The sequence below is a fragment of the Hippocampus zosterae genome, chromosome 20 (assembly GCF_025434085.1).
Source record: "Hippocampus zosterae strain Florida chromosome 20, ASM2543408v3, whole genome shotgun sequence".
Lineage (NCBI taxonomy): Eukaryota > Metazoa > Chordata > Actinopteri > Syngnathiformes > Syngnathidae > Hippocampus > Hippocampus zosterae.
Window position 1 is genome coordinate 1,621,535 of NC_067470.1, and position 17,820 is coordinate 1,639,354.

At 42.7% G+C, this 17,820-nt stretch overlaps 2 protein-coding genes across 4 annotated transcripts; one reads left to right on the top strand and one right to left on the bottom strand.

Moving 5' to 3' along the window:
- The first annotated feature begins 986 nt into the window (after window positions 1–986).
- On the top strand, window positions 987–9,302 carry ankrd33ba (ankyrin repeat domain 33ba). Its single transcript, XM_052054672.1, has 7 exons — window positions 987–1,139; window positions 1,485–2,063; window positions 5,631–5,760; window positions 7,265–7,405; window positions 7,583–7,724; window positions 7,800–7,998; window positions 8,314–9,302. Exons 2-7 carry the CDS (start codon window positions 1,668–1,670, stop codon window positions 8,854–8,856), a joined length of 1,551 nt encoding a protein of 516 aa, XP_051910632.1. The 5' UTR covers window positions 987–1,139; window positions 1,485–1,667; the 3' UTR covers window positions 8,857–9,302.
- Window positions 9,303–14,945: 5,643 nt separating this feature from the next.
- ggh (gamma-glutamyl hydrolase (conjugase, folylpolygammaglutamyl hydrolase)) lies at window positions 14,946–17,502 on the bottom strand. 3 transcript variants are annotated; one of them, XM_052054687.1, is made up of 10 exons: window positions 17,411–17,502; window positions 17,173–17,199; window positions 16,970–17,078; window positions 16,844–16,894; window positions 16,430–16,514; window positions 16,210–16,348; window positions 16,034–16,140; window positions 15,684–15,774; window positions 15,476–15,610; window positions 14,946–15,399 (listed from the first exon to the last, which is right to left on the bottom strand). In XM_052054687.1, the coding sequence occupies exons 1-10, from the start codon at window positions 17,439–17,441 to the stop codon at window positions 15,281–15,283; spliced, it is 894 nt and encodes a 297-aa protein (XP_051910647.1). In that variant the 5' UTR covers window positions 17,442–17,502; the 3' UTR covers window positions 14,946–15,280. The 3 variants fall into 3 exon arrangements, with proteins under 3 accessions (XP_051910647.1, XP_051910648.1, XP_051910646.1); XM_052054688.1 differs by lacking the exon at window positions 17,173–17,199 and having other exon boundaries at window positions 17,411–17,496; XM_052054686.1 differs by having other exon boundaries at window positions 17,173–17,480.
- Between the last annotated feature and the right edge of the window lie 318 nt (window positions 17,503–17,820).

Consider the following 17,820-nt stretch of genomic DNA (forward strand, 5'->3'; position numbering starts at 1 on the left):
TCCAATTTTAAAAACGCAATATCCCACACAGGGCGGCCCGGTAGACCAGTGGTTAGCACGTCGGCTTCACAGTGCAGAGGTACCGGGTTCGATTCCAGCTCCGGCCTCCCTGTGTGGAGTTTGCATGTTCTCCCCGGGCCTGCGTGGGTTTTCTCCGGGTGCTCCGGTTTCCTCCCACATTCCAAAAATATGCATGACAGGCTGATTGAACGCTCTAAATTGTCCCTAGGTGTGAGTGTGAGCGTGGATGGTTGTTCGTCTCTGTGTGCCCTGCGATTGGCTGGCAACCGATTCAGGGTGTCCCCCGCCTACTGCCCGGAGACAGCTGGGATAGGCTCCAGCACCCCCCGCGACCCTAGTGAGGATCAAGCGGTACGGAAGATGAATGAATGAATGAATATCCCACACAAATTAATGTAAAGGGAATTCAATTGTGTTGGGTCCAAACTGTCACTCATAAAAATTCATAATATATGTGGGTGCTTCTCAAGACATTTTTCCTCTTAGCCGTTTCTTTGGTGCTGTCATAAAGAGACAAATACCGAAAGAGATTACCGACTTCTATATCAGTACTTGTGTTCATATATGACAACACAAATAAAACCGCTTGTGCAATGATGAGGCTTCTTTTTGGCCCCCATAATTAAACGACCAACTTCTTCCCATAAATGGTTTGTTCATAAATGGTCCGGAGCGTACAGTCGTGTTTGTCCACACACAAAAAAGCCACGCGAGACAGCCATCACATTTTATTTACAGTCCTCGGTGGCCCTCTGAATCATCCACCAAACGACTTTGGTTTGCTTTGATTGTCCATGAGAAAAAGATTTGAATGCGAAATTGATGCTGTGGCTCAAGTTGTGCTAATTGCTACTTATGCGAGTCCTACATCACAACGCGTGGGTATAAAAACAGGCACCTTTTTGTGCTTTCAATGAACCAAGCGATGTTCTACGTCACTCTGCAATTAGGGAAATGACACACATTTTTTTTTCGGCCTATTCATCCAAATCATATTTAAGGCACAATCACACAAAATCTCTTCACGATTCTAAACGCTGCTTTTTACGTAGGTTTTTGCTCCTGCTTGTATTATGAATGTGTTGAGCCCCCAAGACACCGGCCCGCCATGTCCAAAGGTGACAGGTCAGTCCGGCCCTAGCTGCACCTGATGAAAAGGTGTTCCAAATAACATTTTTGAGAAGGGGGTAGGGGGGGCGCAATACAGTGCTTTTTCCGTCTACTGATAATGTTCCGTCCCCAATGTAGTAGCGGAATACCATTGCAAACCGAGGATAGCCTGTCCTTTAATCGAGAGAGAGAGAGATGGGGGGGGGGGGGGGGGGGTGTGAAATAGAGGGCTGTCCCGGAGCCATGTAATCGGATTAAGAGACTGCATGTTCGGTTTGTGTCTCTCTCCCCGCCCTACATGTCACGTTTGGGCGCAGCGTTTTCAAACGTGTTCTTCTCCCTCTCACACGCAGACTTGGGACCTCTTTGGACGTGCAACTTTGCGCTCATTCAAAAAATTGCGCGCCCGTGCAGTGACTCCGAATCCCGTCGGGCACGTAACCGGCTGAGAAAAGTTTGCCCGGAATCCAGGCCGGAGGAGACGGCAAGTCCTATGCCCGCGCCCGGCTCGCCAGTCAGCGCTCGCCCCGAGTTAGATGGTGCTGATCACGGACGACAGGGACGGAGGGGTCGCAGCGTCGCTCCGGGTCAAGCAGCTCCAGCAGCTAAAAGACGGCGCTGGCGTCGCTCAAACCCATCCGGCCATAGTCGAGGAGGAAGACTACCGCGGCTCGTGGGAGTTGGGCCAAGAGAACGAGGAGGAGGATTTCGAAGAAGTTGACTTCGAGGACTTGGACGACACCAGGAGCATCGTGTCCGACGACTCCTTCTACCCTCCCGATGATGCGTTCGAGGACTGCCCGTCCCCGCAGAGTCTGGAACCCGTCTCCTTCTTCCGGGCGTGCTGCACCAACAACGTCGCCGTCGTACGGATCATGATACGGCACGGGCTGGCGGAGGAGGAGGTCACGCAGACGGACCGGAACAACAGGGTACGGAGGTCGTTCGTAGAAACACGCGACGTGGGGGCCACCTCCACTATTGACACTTGGACACAGCCACGCTTTACCCAATTTCAAGGGCTTTTAACCTTCACCTTAGAGGGCAATACAGATCCACGTTTCTATTTAAAATGTACGTTACATTAACATTGGAAATTTAAATAGGGCAGCTCGATGGTAAATGAGGTAAAGACAAACACATGAATCAATTCAACGCGCATGTAAAACGTGTACAATGTTAATCATAAAATGGGGATCTTAAATTAGCAAGGATCATATTAATGAGGCTAGAAAAATAATCACAAAAGGTGATTATTATATGGCTGTAAAATTTACATTGTTTATATATATTATATATCTGTATATCTATCTATATATATATATATATATATATATATATATATATATATATATATATATATATATTCCATAAGATTATATATATATATATATATATATAATTTGTATGTGTGTGTGTGTGCGTGCACAGTGTGTATCCATCTGTCCGTCCCTCTATCCATTTTCTAATCGTCTGATCGTCACAAGGGTCGTGGTGGGCCTTGCTGGAGATTATCCCAGCTGTCTTTGGGACAGTCGGCGGGTAACACTCTAAACTGGTTGCTAGCCAGTTGTAGGGTGCACGCAGACGAGCAACCATCCGTGCTCACACTCACACCTCGGGGCAATATTGAGTGTTCCGTTAACCTGCCGTGCATGTTTTTGCAATGTGGGGAGGAAACTGGAGTACCCAGAGAAAACCCACGCAGGCACTCCATGCAGGAGCACACGTTTAAACGCCCTATCTTGCTTACACACTAAGATCAGTTAGGGCGTATCCGATTCTGGAGAGAAATAATTAAGCCTGGGCTTTGTGCAGAGGCTTACAGGACTATTTTAAGGCCTTGTGGGAAGGATACAGTCTGGCCTCTATGTAATACCATTTTACTGGGCCAGTTTTGCCTAATCAAAATACAGAATTGAACACAATCATATTTTTTTTTTCATGTGAAGTGAATAACTTTGTCGCTTCCGTAGACTCTAACCATTCGAAACAACATTTAAAATAAAGAAGTCTTGCTTGACTGAAGATATGTGTAAGATAATATATGAGGGGACCGTCTTATAGCATATGTGTGACGGCATTGCTCATATTGTAGCAAGAAGAAATGTGGCAATAAGTACTATTTCCTGTTCTATGGTTGCTAGTACACTTTTCATTTCCTTGCTGAAACCTCTGTGTAGTCAGATGACAAAAAAAAGACAAAGAAATATAAAACACTGAGAAATTAATACTCCTGTAGTCCGAAGATGTCTCATAAGATTGTTTTTCATAAGATTAATTTACTGGTTTCATCTGGTCTCTAATTGGCTACAGTCTGCAAAGTACAAGCTGTGGAACTTGGTCTATATTTTTATAGTTGTACCCCCTGGCAAAAATATAGTGTCCTTTTAACCCCTTCTGGGAAAGACTATGATCCTGACTCAACATCCTTGCACACGCAAACACCCCTGTGCCCCCCCCCCCCCACACACACACAGAATCCATTAAGTTTAAATGAGGCCACTGTTCTCGTTAGCCCCCCCGCTTAGCGCCTGTCGACCACATTTTCCAAACAGGGTGAGTGCAGGAGAGGAGACAAGGAAGGACCAACACAGAATGTTGTTAGATTGTATGATAAATATGAGCGCAGGACAACAGCGCCATCAGCCCAAGCGATGCTATAGCAGTAGCCCAGATAACGTGAACGATTGAAAAAAATCAAAATCATGCACATGTGATTTGATATCGCTCCAGACAGGAGTGTTCACACGTTCATCATTGAGTGGATTGCATGATTTATTATTATTATTGTTATTTTGCAAAAAAAAAAAAAAAAGACCGGCTATATGAGAGACATGCTTGGATCATTTTAATGAATCAAGAGGTTGATGTCGTGTTATCAAGTCAGGCACACGTGAGTCGTGTTAACGTGGGTAACTTTATTGAGCTTTTCCGAAACGTGTATCCTCTCTCTAATCACTCTCTCGTCTCCCGCTCTCGGCGCACACTCATGACGTAGTCGCCCCGCGACTCTATCGTCATGCTGTACACAATTACACCACAGTTGACTGTCCTAATGAGTGCAGTAGATCATGACATCTCTCTTCCTGTGAGTGATAAAGATAAGATGTTCTATTTCTGGCGTGGATCGTCCCAAGAGGATGCGAATAATAACTTGACCACATTTCTCTTGCGTGATCGAACATGCAACACAACCGGCATTTTTTGTTGCGGTAGTTTGGGTCGGAAATTGGTTTGGGGAACAAGTCCAACACTGAATGTGCATATGTGTCTATGAGACAGGCTGGCATGTGTACAAGCAAACAGATCTGCGTGGACCAAAGTCACATGTGGTTCAAGTGAAGTTTTTTCCATACAATCCACCAAGGATTGCCGACAAACATTCCCCCTTTGTCTCCTCGTGGCTCCGGGGCCTGATGACGTTAATGTGATTACATGCACTCGGCTGACAGCCTGGCTTGTTTTAATAGTTGTGTTTGTTTTGCATCATGTCCATTACGCATGGGCTATAAATTCTGCCGCAAGCAGCCGGCACTCAGGGAAATTCCAAATACTCTGTCGGTGGGGATTTTATGTTGTGTCATTTCAAATGTACAAAGTATAACATTGGATGTTGGTGTTGTTGTTTTTTAATTATCATTCCGGTTGTTTCTCCGGGACTAACCTGAGAGTTGCAGAGCATTCCCTCCTTTATGAGCTGCTGTTCATATAGACCAATTTTAATATTGAAGAATATCATGAAACTAACGACAAGAGCCCAATGCGACTCTTTTTCATCCTTATGTTTCGGTTCTGCGTGGCTTGGGAAGGTACATTGCAAGTGTCCGTCAAAAACTGTTATCACTTCTCTTCTGTTCTCTGACTGTACACTAGGTGTCAGTGTTGCTAGAAACAAGTATTATCTTTCGTCGCTCAAAATATGTCACACTTTTCCTACAGCCTGGTAAAACGCTGTGTACACACACACACACGCATATATGTGTGTGTGTGCATATATATATATATATATATATATATATATGAGAGAGACAGAGAGTGAGTTATGATGTGAATAGCATATACAGTATACAAAACAGAGCTAAAGGCGCGGTTCTATGAAGAGTAAATTTGTACTCGGCCATCATTAACTTTGTTTGTGTTGACTTCTGGCTGCCAAGAAAGTACCCAACTTTTACTTTTACTTTCAGCTGAATTTTCCAGGGTCATCGCTGTGGCAAACATGAGCATCACTCCCACACAGAGCGACATTCACACGTACGCACACAAACAGCAACTCCTTTTCTGGGCACCCAAAAATCTGACGGCGACTCTTGCTTATTTTTCCGCTGAGTTCAACATGTCTCGGTTTGCAGTGAAAACATGTCACATGAATTCACAAACGTCCGTGCCTACCGGCGCTGCTCTGCTCGGATTTTGCATCTCTCGGGGTTCAACGTGACAGCACAAATCTTGCGTGTGTTTCCCTCATTTCATGCTCTGACTTTTTGTCGTCTCAGACAGGGCTGCTGGTTGCTTGTTACCAGGGTTACGTTGACGTTGTCATAGCGCTGTCCCAGTGCCCGTATCTGGACGTTAACTGGCAGGACAGCGAGGGGAACACGGCCCTCATCACTGCGGCGCAGGCAGGTCAGTAGCACTAACGCCCGACTCACACATCACCAATTCACCTTTGCAAACGTTTTTTGCGGGGGCCAATTTATCCTCCATTATTTGCTGAAAAACTTAACCGATTTGCTGTTGATGTCTTATTATACTATGTCGTTTTTTTCGGGCCAAAAACGCCTTACTATACTATGTCGTTTTTTTCGGGCCAAAAACGCCTTACTATACTATGTCGTTTTTTTCGCGCACTGTCGTTTTATTCGGGCCAAAAACACCTTACTATACTATGTCGTTTTTTTCGAGGCAAAAACACCTTACTATACTGTCGTTTTTTTCGCGCACTGTCGTTTTTTTCGGGCCAAAAACGCCTTACTATACTATGTCGTTTTTTTCGCGCAAAAAACGCCTTACTATACTATGTCATTTTTTTCGGGCCAAAAACGCCTTACTATACTATGTCGTTTTTTCGCGCAAAAAACGCCTTATATACTATGTCGTTTTTTTTTACGCAAAAACGCCTTACTATACTATGTCGTTTTTTTCGGGCCAAAAACGCCTTACTATACTATGTCGTTTTTTTCTGGCCAAAAACGCCTTACTATACTATGTCGTTTTTTTCGCGCAAAAAACGCCTTACTATACTATGTCGTTTTTTTTACGCAAAAACGCCTTACTATACTGTCGTTTTTTTCGGGCCAAAAACGCCTTACTATACTATGTCGTTTTTTTCTGGCCAAAAACGCCTTACTATACTATGTCGTTTTTTTCGCGCAAAAAACGCCTTACTATACTATGTCGGGTTTTTTTGGGCCAAAAACGCCTTACTATACTATGTCATTTTTTTTTGCGCGCGAAAAACGCCTTACTATACTATGTCATTTTTTTCAGGCCAAAAATGCCTTACTATACAATGTCGTTTTTTTCGCGCAAAAAACACCTTACTATACTATGTCGTTTTTTTCGGGCCAAAAACGCCTTACTATACTATGTCGTTTTTTGCGCGCGAAAAACGCCTTACTATACTATGTCATTTTTTTCGGGCCAAAAACGCCTTACTATACTATGTCGTTTTTTTCGCGCAAGAAACACCTTACTATACTATGTCGTTTTTTTTGGGGCCAAAAACGCCTTACTATACTATGTCGGTTTTTTTTGCGCACGAAAAATGCCTTACTATACTATGTCGTTTTTTTCGCGCACTGTCGTTTTTTTCGGGCCAAAAACGCCTTACTATACTATGTCGGTTTTTTCGAGGCAAAAACGCCTTACTATACTGTCGTTTTTTTCGCGCACTGTCGTTTTTTTTGGGCCAAAAACGCCTTACTATACTTTGTCGTTTTTTTCGCGCAAAAAACACCTTACTATACTATGTCGTTTTTTTTGCACAAAAAACGCCTTACTATACTATGTCGTTTTTTTCGCGCAAAAAACGCCCGACTCCATTCACAAAATGATGCCAAAAAATGCCTTCGATAACTCGGCAACGAAGGACTCTGATCTGTTCTGTTCGTGTCTGTCTTTTCTTTAGGTCACATTACCATCACCAACTACCTGCTCAACTACTACTCGGGCTTGGACATCGAGAGGAGAAATTGTCACGGCTTCACTGCTCTCATGAAAGCCGCCGTGCAGGGTCGCGTTGAATGTGTGCGCTCGCTCATGATGGCGGGTGAGGAGAATTTCTGTACGTCAAGTCCAAATTGTTCGCAGCACCACTAAATTTGTTACATTTGTACAGTCGTTTGACCGTTTTGTTGAAGTCGTTGGTGTTCCCACCCTGAAGCGTTGGAGTTCTGAGAGTGTAACATCATCGAAGATCTGACTCATTTCCTCTTGTTCCTATCAGGAGCCACCCTAAACGCTCGAGACTGTGGCCGCCAAATGACCGCCAGAGAGTGGGCCTTGTTCACTGGGCGCTATGAAACTGCCTGGGTGATGGCCCGACTGATGGAACGATCCACACCGGATCAAATAAGTGACGCGTACAGGTAAAAAACAAAATTGCTCCTCTTGGTCTTGCGCCTCGCTCCAGTTGAAGGCTCACAGCAACATGACTTTCTCAGTCTAGAATGGCCTCCCTTGGCATCAATGGTGGCCAAAGCCCGGGAGCCCCGAGGCTGTCTGAAGCGCTTGAGCGACACCGTGCGCGACATCTTCAACGTTGCCAACGTCACCAATCCCGAGGACGCCGGAGTCATCGACCACCTGGTGACTGTGACGACTGCCATCAGGAGCCCATTTATCGCCGTGACTTGTCATACGGTGAGTGGCCGGAAAGTCACTCCCTCTTCCGAGTTCGAATGAGGAAATGGTCTAAAATGGACTGAATAGGATTTGTGAACACATTTCCTCTTTGTTTATAATAACCACTTTGACGTTCACCGATTACGAGACGGAAATTGTACTCTTGTGGTGTTGCAGTTGGCCGGCGATTAAACATTTGTAGCAACACGGCACACAACCCTAAACACAGCAGAACCCCATAGCCTCCTAATGTCAATCCCGTCCTAAACCGAGCGCACCGGGTATTGCCTTTTGAGCTTCTGGAAAGTTGTGACAATGCCACTTGTATTTTAGGTGTGTCCCGACAGCCCCCCGAGTGTGGGCAAACGCCGCTACGCAGTTCCCGAGATCCTCCATCATCAGCGGGCCAAAGAGCTCACCGCCATCAATCCGGACAGGGCGGACACCCACCTGAAGCTGTTCCAGAACTCACGGATCACTTTGGTGCCCAAGCCCTCACCCGACCGTCGGGCCAGCCTGCAGACACAAAGCACAACACCTCGAGTCGGGAGCTCCAGCCTGGCAATGTTGGCCTACAACGGAATGGAGCTACGAAGGACCAGCCTGCTGCCTCTGCACATGTTGCTCAGGAGGAGCAGCGTGAGGCCGGGATTCAGCATCCCCAAGGTGCGGGTGTCCAAGGCCCCTCCACCCACTTATGAACCTGAAAAGGTCCGCAGGAAGAGCAGCGCCAAAGATGGAGCCAGACACCTGCTGCAGGTCCCCAAGTGGCGATATAAGGAGCTCAAAGAGGAGAGGAGGAAAGCCGAGGAGGCCGAAAGGAGGAGATTGGAGGCATTAACCAAAGGACGTCTCACTGTTGGGATGAGGAAGTAGTCCTTCTTTTTAACGCGCACTAAACCAAAAACAGGTCATGAGTTGGCTGTTATTTGACTCAGGGTGACTCGACTTACCAGCAGTGTTTCAGAAAATGTTGATTTGTATCATGAAATGAATGGATGCAAAGAGGAAAAAAGATGGCAGTCGGCTTTATTGGTGCTTATGTCATTTGCAATGTCACGTATGGATTACCCAGGGAATATTGTACTTGAAAGTGTTTGAAGCTTTAACTTATTTTTCCTATTTATTGCTCTTAAAAGCAGCCCTAATGGCCAAGCCTTTATTTTTGTAATAAAAAAAAGATATATATATATCACACCAACGTTTTGGTGGGGGGTGAACCCAATCCAAAGTCTCTTGAAGCACAACAACAAAAGCTTCATTACCTTTGTCTAAAATGACACAAAAACAGAATTATATTTGTACTATGCTATTTTCCAGCAATACACATATTCTACAGACAGGCTGTGCTGAAAATACTGTACTGCATTTGGTAATAAATAAATGAATTATGCAATCATGTCAAAGAAGTTGTTCATTATATAACATCACATCACCAATTCACCTTTGCAAACGTTTTTTGCGGGGGCCAATTTATCCTCCATTATTTGCTGAAAAACGTAACCGATTTGCTGTTGATGTCTTATTAATATACTATGTCGTTTTTTTTGGGCCAAAAACGCCTTACTATACTATGTCGTTTTTTTCGCGCAAAAAAACACCTTACTATACTATGTCTTTTTTTTCACGCAAAAAACGCCTTACTATACTATGTCGTTTTTTTCGCGCAAAAAAACACCTTACTATACTATGTCATTTTTTTCACGCAAAAAACGCCTTACTATACTATGTCGTTTTTTTCGCGCAAAAAAACACCTTACTATACTATGTCTTTTTTTTCACGCAAAAAACGCCTTACTATACTATGTCGTTTTTTTCGCGCAAAAAAACACCTTACTATACTATGTCTTTTTTTTCACGCAAAAAACGCCTTACTATACTATGTCGTTTTTTTCGCGCAAAAAAACACCTTACTATACTATGTCATTTTTTTCACGCAAAAAACGCCTTACTATACTATGTCGTTTTTTTCGGGCCAAAAACGCCTTACTATACTGTCGTTTTTTTCACGCAAAAAACGCCTTACTATACTATGCCGTTTTTTTTCGGGCCAAAAACGCCTTACTATACTATGTCTTTTTTTCGCGCGAAAAACAACTTACTATACTGTCGTTTTTTTCACGCAAAAAACGCCTTACTATACTGTCGTTTTTTTCGCGAAAAAAAACACCTTACTATACTGTCTTTTTTTTTCACGCAAAAAACGCCTTACTATACTATGTCGTTTTTTTCGGGCCCAAAACGCCTTACTGTACTATGTCGTTTTTTTTTTGGGCCAAAAACGCCTTACTATACTATGTCGTCTTTTTCGGGCCAAAAACGCCTTACTATATACTATGTCTTTTTTTTCGCGCGAAAAACAACTTACTATACTGTCGTTTTTTTCACGCAAAAAACGCCTTACTGTACTATGTCGTTTTTTCACGCAAAAAACGCCTTACTATACTATGTCGGATTTTTACGCAAAAAACGCCTTACTATACTATGTCGTTTTTTTCGCGAAAAAAAACACCTTACTATACTATGTCTTTTTTTTTCACGCAAAAAGCGCCTTACTATACTATGTCGTTTTTTTCGGGCCAAAAACGCCTTACTATACTATGTCTTTTTTCCGCTCAAAAAACACCTTACTATACTGTCCTTTTTTTCACGCAAAAAACGCCTTACTATACTATGTCGTTTTTTCACGCAAAAAACGCCTTACTGTACTATGTCTTTTTTTCGGGCCAAAAACGCCTTACTATACTATGTCGTTTTTTTCGGTCCCAAAACGCCTTACTATATACTATGTCGTTTTTTTCGGGCCAAAAACGCCTTACTATACTGTGTCGTTTTTTTTCACGCAAAAAAACACCTTACTATACTATGTCGTTTTTTTCGGGCCAAAAACGCCTTACAATACTATGTCGTTTTTTTCACGCAAAAAAACGCCTTACTATACTATGCCGTTTTTTTCGGGCCAAAAAGGCCTTACTATACTCTGTCTTTTTTTTTGCGCAAAAAACACCTTACTATACTGTCGTTTTTTTTCACGCAAAAAACGCCTTACTATACTATGTCGGATTTTTACGCAAAAAACGCCCTACTATACTATGTAGGTTTTTTGGGCCAAAAAAGCCTTACTATACATGGTCGTTTTTTTCGGCTAAAAACGCCTTACTATACATGGTCGCTTTTTTCGGCTAAAAACGCCTTACTATACATGGTCGCTTTTTTCGGCTAAAAACACCTTACTATACATGGTCGTCTTTTTCGGCTAAAAACGCCTTACTATACATGGTCGTTTTTTTCGGCTAAAAACGCCTTACTATACATGGTTGTTTTTTTCGGCTAAAAACACCTTACTATACATGGTCGTTTTTTTCGGCTAAAAACGCCTTACTATACATGGTCGCTTTTTTCGGCTAAAAACGCCTTACTATACATGGTCGCTTTTTTCGGGTAAAAACACCTTACTATACATGGTCGGTTTTTTCGGCTAAAAACGCCTTACTATACATGGTCGTTTTGTAGGGGGCTAAAAACGCCTTACTATACATGGTCGTTTTTTCCGCTAAAAACGCCTTACTATACATGGTTGTTTTTTTCGGCTAAAAACGCCTTACTATACATGGTTGTTTTTTTTCGGCTAAAAACGCCTTACTATACATGGTCGTTTTTTCGGCTAAAAACGCCTTACTATACATGGTCATTTTTTTCGGCTAAAAACGCCTTACTATACATGGTCGTTTTTTCGGCGAAAAACACCTTACTATACATGGTCGGTTTTTTCGGCTAAAAACGCCTTACTATACATGGTCGTTTTTTTCGGCTAAAAACGCCTTACTATACATGGTCGTTTTGTAGGGGGCTAAAAACGCCTTACTATACATGGTCGTTTTTTTCGGCTAAAAACGCCTTACTATACATGGTCGTTTTTTTCGGCTAAAAACGCCTTACTATACATGGTCGTTTTTTCACGCAAAAAACGCCTTACTATACTATGTCATTTTTTTCGGGCCAAAAACGCCTTACTATACATGGTCGTTTTTTTCGGCTAAAAACGCCTTACTATACATGGTCGCTTTTTTCGGCTAAAAACGCCTTACTATACATGGTCGTTTTGTAGGGGGCTAAAAACGCCTTACTATACATGGTCGTTTTGTAGGGGGCTAAAAACGCCTTACTATACATGGTCGTTTTTTTTGGCTAAAAACGCCTTACTATACATGGTCGTTTTTTTCGGCTAAAAACGCCTTACTATACTGTGTCGTTTTTTTTCACGCAAAAAAACGCCTTACTGTACTATGTCTTTTTTTTGGGCCAAAAACGCCTTACTATACTATGTCGTTTTTTTCGGGCCAAAAACGCCTTACTATACTATGTCGTTTTTTTCGGGCCCAAAACGCCTTACTATATACTATGTCGTTTTTTTCGGGCCAAAAACGCCTTACTATACTGTGTCGTTTTTTTTCACGCAAAAAAACACCTTACTATACTATGTCGTTTTTTTCGGGCCAAAAACGCCTTACAATACTATGTCGTTTTTTTCACTCAAAAAAACGCCTTACTATACTATGCCGTTTTTTTCGGGCCAAAAAGGCCTTACTATACTCTGTCTTTTTTTTTGCGCAAAAAACACCTTACTATACTGTCGTTTTTTTTCACGCAAAAAACGCCTTACTATACTATGTCGGATTTTTACGCAAAAAACGCCCTACTATACTATGTAGGTTTTTTGGGCCAAAAAAGCCTTACTATACATGGTCGTTTTTTTCGGCTAAAAACGCCTTACTATACATGGTCGCTTTTTTCGGCTAAAAACGCCTTACTATACATGGTCGCTTTTTTCGGCTAAAAACACCTTACTATACATGGTCGGTTTTTTCGGCTAAAAACGCCTTACTATACATGGTCGTTTTGTGGGGGGCTAAAAACGCCTTACTATACATGGTCGTTTTTTTCGGCTAAAAACGCCTTACTATACATGGTCGGTTTTTTCGGCTAAAAACACCTTACTATACATGGTCGGTTTTTTCGGCTAAAAACGCCTTACTATACATGGTCGTTTTGTGGGGGGCTAAAAACGCCTTACTATACATGTTCGTTTTTTTCGGCTAAAAACGCCTTACTATACATGGTTGTTTTTTTCGGCTAAAAACACCTTACTATACATGGTCGGTTTTTTCGGCTAAAAACGCCTTACTATACATGGTCGTTTTTTTCGGCTAAAAACGCCTTACTATACATGGTCGCTTTTTTCGGCTAAAAACACCTTACTATACATGGTCGATTTTTTCGGCTAAAAACGCCTTACTATACATGGTCGGTTTTTTCGGCTAAAAACGCCTTACTATACATGGTTGTTTTTTTCGGCTAAAAACACCTTACTATACATGGTCGGTTTTTTCGGCTAAAAACGCCTTACTATACATGGTCGTTTTTTTCGGCTAAAAACGCCTTACTATACGTGGTCGTTTTTTTCGGCTAAAAACGCCTTACTATACATGGTCGGTTTTTTCGGCTAAAAACGCCTTACTATACATGGTCGTTTTTTTCGGCTAAAAAACGCCTTACTATACATGGTCGTTTTTTCGGCTAAAAACGCCTTACTATACATGGTCGCTTTTTTCGGCTAAAAACGCCTTACTATACATGGTCGTTTTTTTCGGCTAAAAACGCCTTACTATACATAGTCGTTTTTTCGGCTAAAAACACCTTACTATACATGGTCGTTTTGTGGGGGGCTAAAAACGCCTTACTATACATGGTCGCTTTTTTCGGCTAAAAACGCCTTACTATACATGGTCGTTTTGTAGGGGGCTAAAAACGCCTTACTATACATGGTCGTTTTTTTCGGCTAAAAACGCCTTTCTATACATGGTCGTTTTTTTCGGCTAAAAACGCCTTACTATACATGGTCGCTTTTTTCGGCTAAAAACGCCTTACTATACATGGTCGTTTTGTAGGGGGCTAAAAACGCCTTACTATACATGGTCGCTTTTTTCGGCTAAAAACGCCTTACTATACATGGTCGTTTTTTTCGGCTAAAAACGCCTTACTATACATGGTCGTTTTTTTTCGGCTAAAAAACGCCTTACTATACATGGTCGTTTTTTTCGGCTAAAAACGCCTTACTATACATGGTCGTTTTTTTCGGCTAAAAACACCTTACTATACATGGTCGTTTTTTTTGGCTAAAAACGCCTTACTATACATGGTCGTTTTTTTCACTGTAAAAGCAACTTCCTATACTTTTTTAAAAAGCCTTTTCATGGTAAATTTTTTGGTCAAAAAACGCCTTTCCATGGTCATCTTGGTCAAATGAGAATCAGAAAAAATTGTTACGGGCCAAGGCCAAAAGTTTGAGATCTACTCTGGTTACCGATTAAATTTTTACGTTGAAATTCGCAAATAACATTTCCTGACACTGTTAAGAGTACATGCTAGTTTTAGTTTTATTTTAACTTCCCATAAGAGAGGGTCTGTACCTGGATTTGTTGAACTTCTTTTGTTGCTCCAGACCAAGCACTCCTGAACAAAATCACCCGTCCTGAAATGGCTTTGTGTTCTTCGCGATCTTGTGGGCTATCGCAGAGCTGGTCTTGGTTGCTGCTTCCCGGGCTCGGTGTAGCTTGGTCAAATAGCCTTGTAGCCTTGTTTATCGAGCATCTCTAGCAAATCGTGGAATATCTCCATACTCCCAGACAGCAATTCATTTAATCCGTGTTTTTTGTGTTTGTTTAAAAAATAAATAAAACAACAACGACAATTATTTATTTCACCATTCGCTCCACTTAGGCCGAGAAGCCAAATACAAATACGTGTGAATGACATTTTTCAAAATAAAAACAATGACATCGGTTTTACACTTTTTCTTCAATTATTTGAAGTCAGACTTAATATGTTTCTCTTCCATAATAACCTGTGTTGCACTACCGTAAATTGTTTCCGAGTAGCATAAACAGCAGCAGTTGTACACACACTAAACTTGACTCAACGTTTATTGTACAATTCCTTGCGAATCCGCATCCAGACTTTTTTAACGCATCTTCCATCATACACCCAGGATAAAGAAAATTCAGTTTCGTGTCCAAGCTAAAACACAACATAAAGTTCGAGCGCCATCTCGTGGCAAGTAACAACGTTGTCGTGACAAGCTTCATTTTCCAAAGCCCTAAACCGAATTCAGTTCGAGTAGATTACATTTGTTTTCAATTTTCCTTCACAGGGAAGAACAAAGTGTCGTTGACGCTTTTGTCAACTATTTGTGCATTTCATGAGGTATAGTAAACATGGCGGCAGCAGTTGTGCAAAGGTGTCAGAAATAATAGATTTGCTCAAAGATGCTGTTTGCGCTACTTTTCACAGGACTGAAGTTGTAAATGAGCGCTTGGTTCTCTTCGTCCTCTGTGGCAAATCGGTGGAAGTTCTTCCTGGCTGTGAACAAAACAAAAAGCACCAGACATCAACGACTCAATTGGAGGGAGGCAATAGCGAGGAGCCGCTTCCATACCTTCGCTCACAAAGAACTCCGCCATGAAGAAAGTCACGCGCACCCCCGAGGGAGTGTGCGCCACAAACGGCCGCCTCCACTCAAAGGCGTTTTTCTCCGGGTGCCACTGCGTGCCGTAAATGGGGTAATCGAACGCTGGAGAGGACACAAGGCGTTCCTTCCGTCAATCACAAAGAGAGAAGAAGCACAACATTGAAGTCAATCCTACCTTCCACCGTGGACAGAAACTCAGTTTTTCCGTCTGTGTTGGTGGAGAGAACTTTGTAAAAGGAGGTCAGTGTGTTGCTGCTGTTGAACGCCTGTAAAAGAATAAATAAAAAGGAACAAATCAGGTATTTTTTTAAGAGAAAGAGGCTTGACATACGCTAGATTGCATGCTAACGTACGTTAGCTTAAACAATACGGTATTGTTTAAGCTAACGTACGTTTTTTTTTTTTCATGCCTGCGTCCAATAATCCAGCGCGTGTTCCGTTTGCGTTAAATACAGAAATATCGCTCCGTGACTGGCACGGCGCCTCTTTAATGCGGCGCGACGTACGGTCGTGAAAATACGGTACCTCCATGGCCAAACTCCACTGGTGCGAGTTCTCGGTGAGAGGTTCCAAGGCCAACGCATCCATGAGTTCAGGGGGGAACCCTAGGAACATTCTGCTACCTTTGGCCTCTGTGGGAGGAAAAAAAAAATCATAATAAAGGTCGATGTCAAGGTCAACGACCGATAAACATTGCTTACCTTTGGTAAACTTGAGCGGCAAGGACACGCCGGTGGTGTTTGTGCGCGTGAGGAGTGAGTCGCCGTTGGTCAAGAGGAAGAGCTGCTCCAGGCCAAGGCACGTCCCCCAGATGGGGAAGTAGTCGCCTCTCCGATTGGCCTGCGGCAGGCGACACACGTGCGTTTTTAACATGTTTGGCTCCAAGGCGAGCTCGCTTTGTTGCGCGATCGACCCGACTACCTCCAGGGCCATCTCGTAGAAGATCTTGGAGCTCCTCTGGTAGCCCGATGAGAAGATGCTGGCCCCGCCTCCGGGGAAAAGAACGCTGGTGGTCGGTCACAAAAGTGCAACAATGACAATTTGTAAAGTTTTTTGAAACAATTTCCACGAATTTTGCCAAGTCCCCATTCTCTATGAGAGGAGGCAATTCGGATCTTGTTCTTTGTCTAAAATTTGTGACAAGATTGGGCTTGTTTAAAAAATAAAACACAGAAAACACTGTGTGCCAAAAGCAACGGTGAACGAATATTTTAGTTGCTTTGTTTTAATCTTCTTCTCTGCTTAATCTAAATGTCACTGCGCAGTGGAAATGTCTCCATCTCCCTGTATCTGTCCCAAAATAATAAAATCTGCAATCTGGCATTCCATGCTTACCCGTTAATGGACTTGAAGAGTCTCCTGTACTCTTCATCGGTCTGGTTGATCCTGCAAAGTAAAGAGTTTATCATGAAAATAATGATGTTGGTGGCGGTGGTGGTGATTTGAATGGTCAAAACTGACATGACGGGCACCACTCTGGCTCCTGCCGCCTCCAAGAATTTGACGTAGGAAGCAGCGATGTAAGCATTGTGATTTTCTTTGGGCGTGAACAAATCTTGCGCCAGTATACCTTCACAAGAGCATGGACACAATAATACATACATTAGAAATGAATCCTTTCGGGGAGAAGTGTGGAAACGGAGGAGGTCGTGAAGGAGACTCACCGATGATGGGTTCGTCATTTCTGCTAGCTTGCGGAGTCGAGCGAAGCGACGGCAAGCAAAACAAAACAAGCAAAGAAATGCAACACGTAAATCCAAACATGTTTCGGAAAGAGAACCAAGAGGACAAATACGACTCGACTGCGCGGTAGCTTCTCTTGGCGAAGTCCTCGTCGATAAAAGTCATGAAAAACAAATCGGGCAGAATAGGTGAAAATCGATCAAAAAGGTGTTTGCTCACCTTTGGACTTTAAACCCCAACATTCAAGCATAATCCAGCGTCCAGCGTTAGCCCGAAAGTAAATCGGCGATAACTTCCGCTTGGGGCACTTCAAAATAAAATCATTTACTCAACAAATGCGCATTGGGTTGTCAAAAAACAATTATACTAACAAGACAGGGCATATAATGTGTTCCTTTTTTCATCAGATTAAAATAAACTATTGGAACAACGCAGAATTTGGCTCTACGGTCGCGTTACCGTTAATTATGCATTGCATTTGATGGAGGAAAATTTTGAAATGTTTGTCTTCGATATGATTTATGTTTAATTGTGCATTTATGTTACTGTGCGAAACGTGCTCAACTTTACATGGCTCCAAGGAGCCTATGGTTGACAGATGACGATCAGATAAGAGGAAACCAACCGAG

Coding starts and splice junctions, on each gene's coding strand:
- ankrd33ba (XM_052054672.1), top strand. CDS start 1,668: ATGGTGCTGATCACGGACGACAGGGACGGAGGGGTCGCAGCGTCGCTC. Junction 7,725..7,799: donor CAAATAAGTGACGCGTACAG/GTAAAAAACAAA, acceptor TGACTTTCTCAG/TCTAGAATGGCCTCCCTTGG. Junction 7,999..8,313: donor TCGCCGTGACTTGTCATACG/GTGAGTGGCCGG, acceptor CTTGTATTTTAG/GTGTGTCCCGACAGCCCCCC.
- ggh (XM_052054686.1), bottom strand. CDS start 17,356: ATGACTTTTATCGACGAGGACTTCGCCAAGAGAAGCTACCGCGCAGTC. Junction 16,141..16,209: donor GCCGCTCAAGTTTACCAAAG/GTAAGCAATGTT, acceptor TTCCTCCCACAG/AGGCCAAAGGTAGCAGAATG. Junction 15,400..15,475: donor GGAGTTCTTTGTGAGCGAAG/GTATGGAAGCGG, acceptor TTTTGTTCACAG/CCAGGAAGAACTTCCACCGA.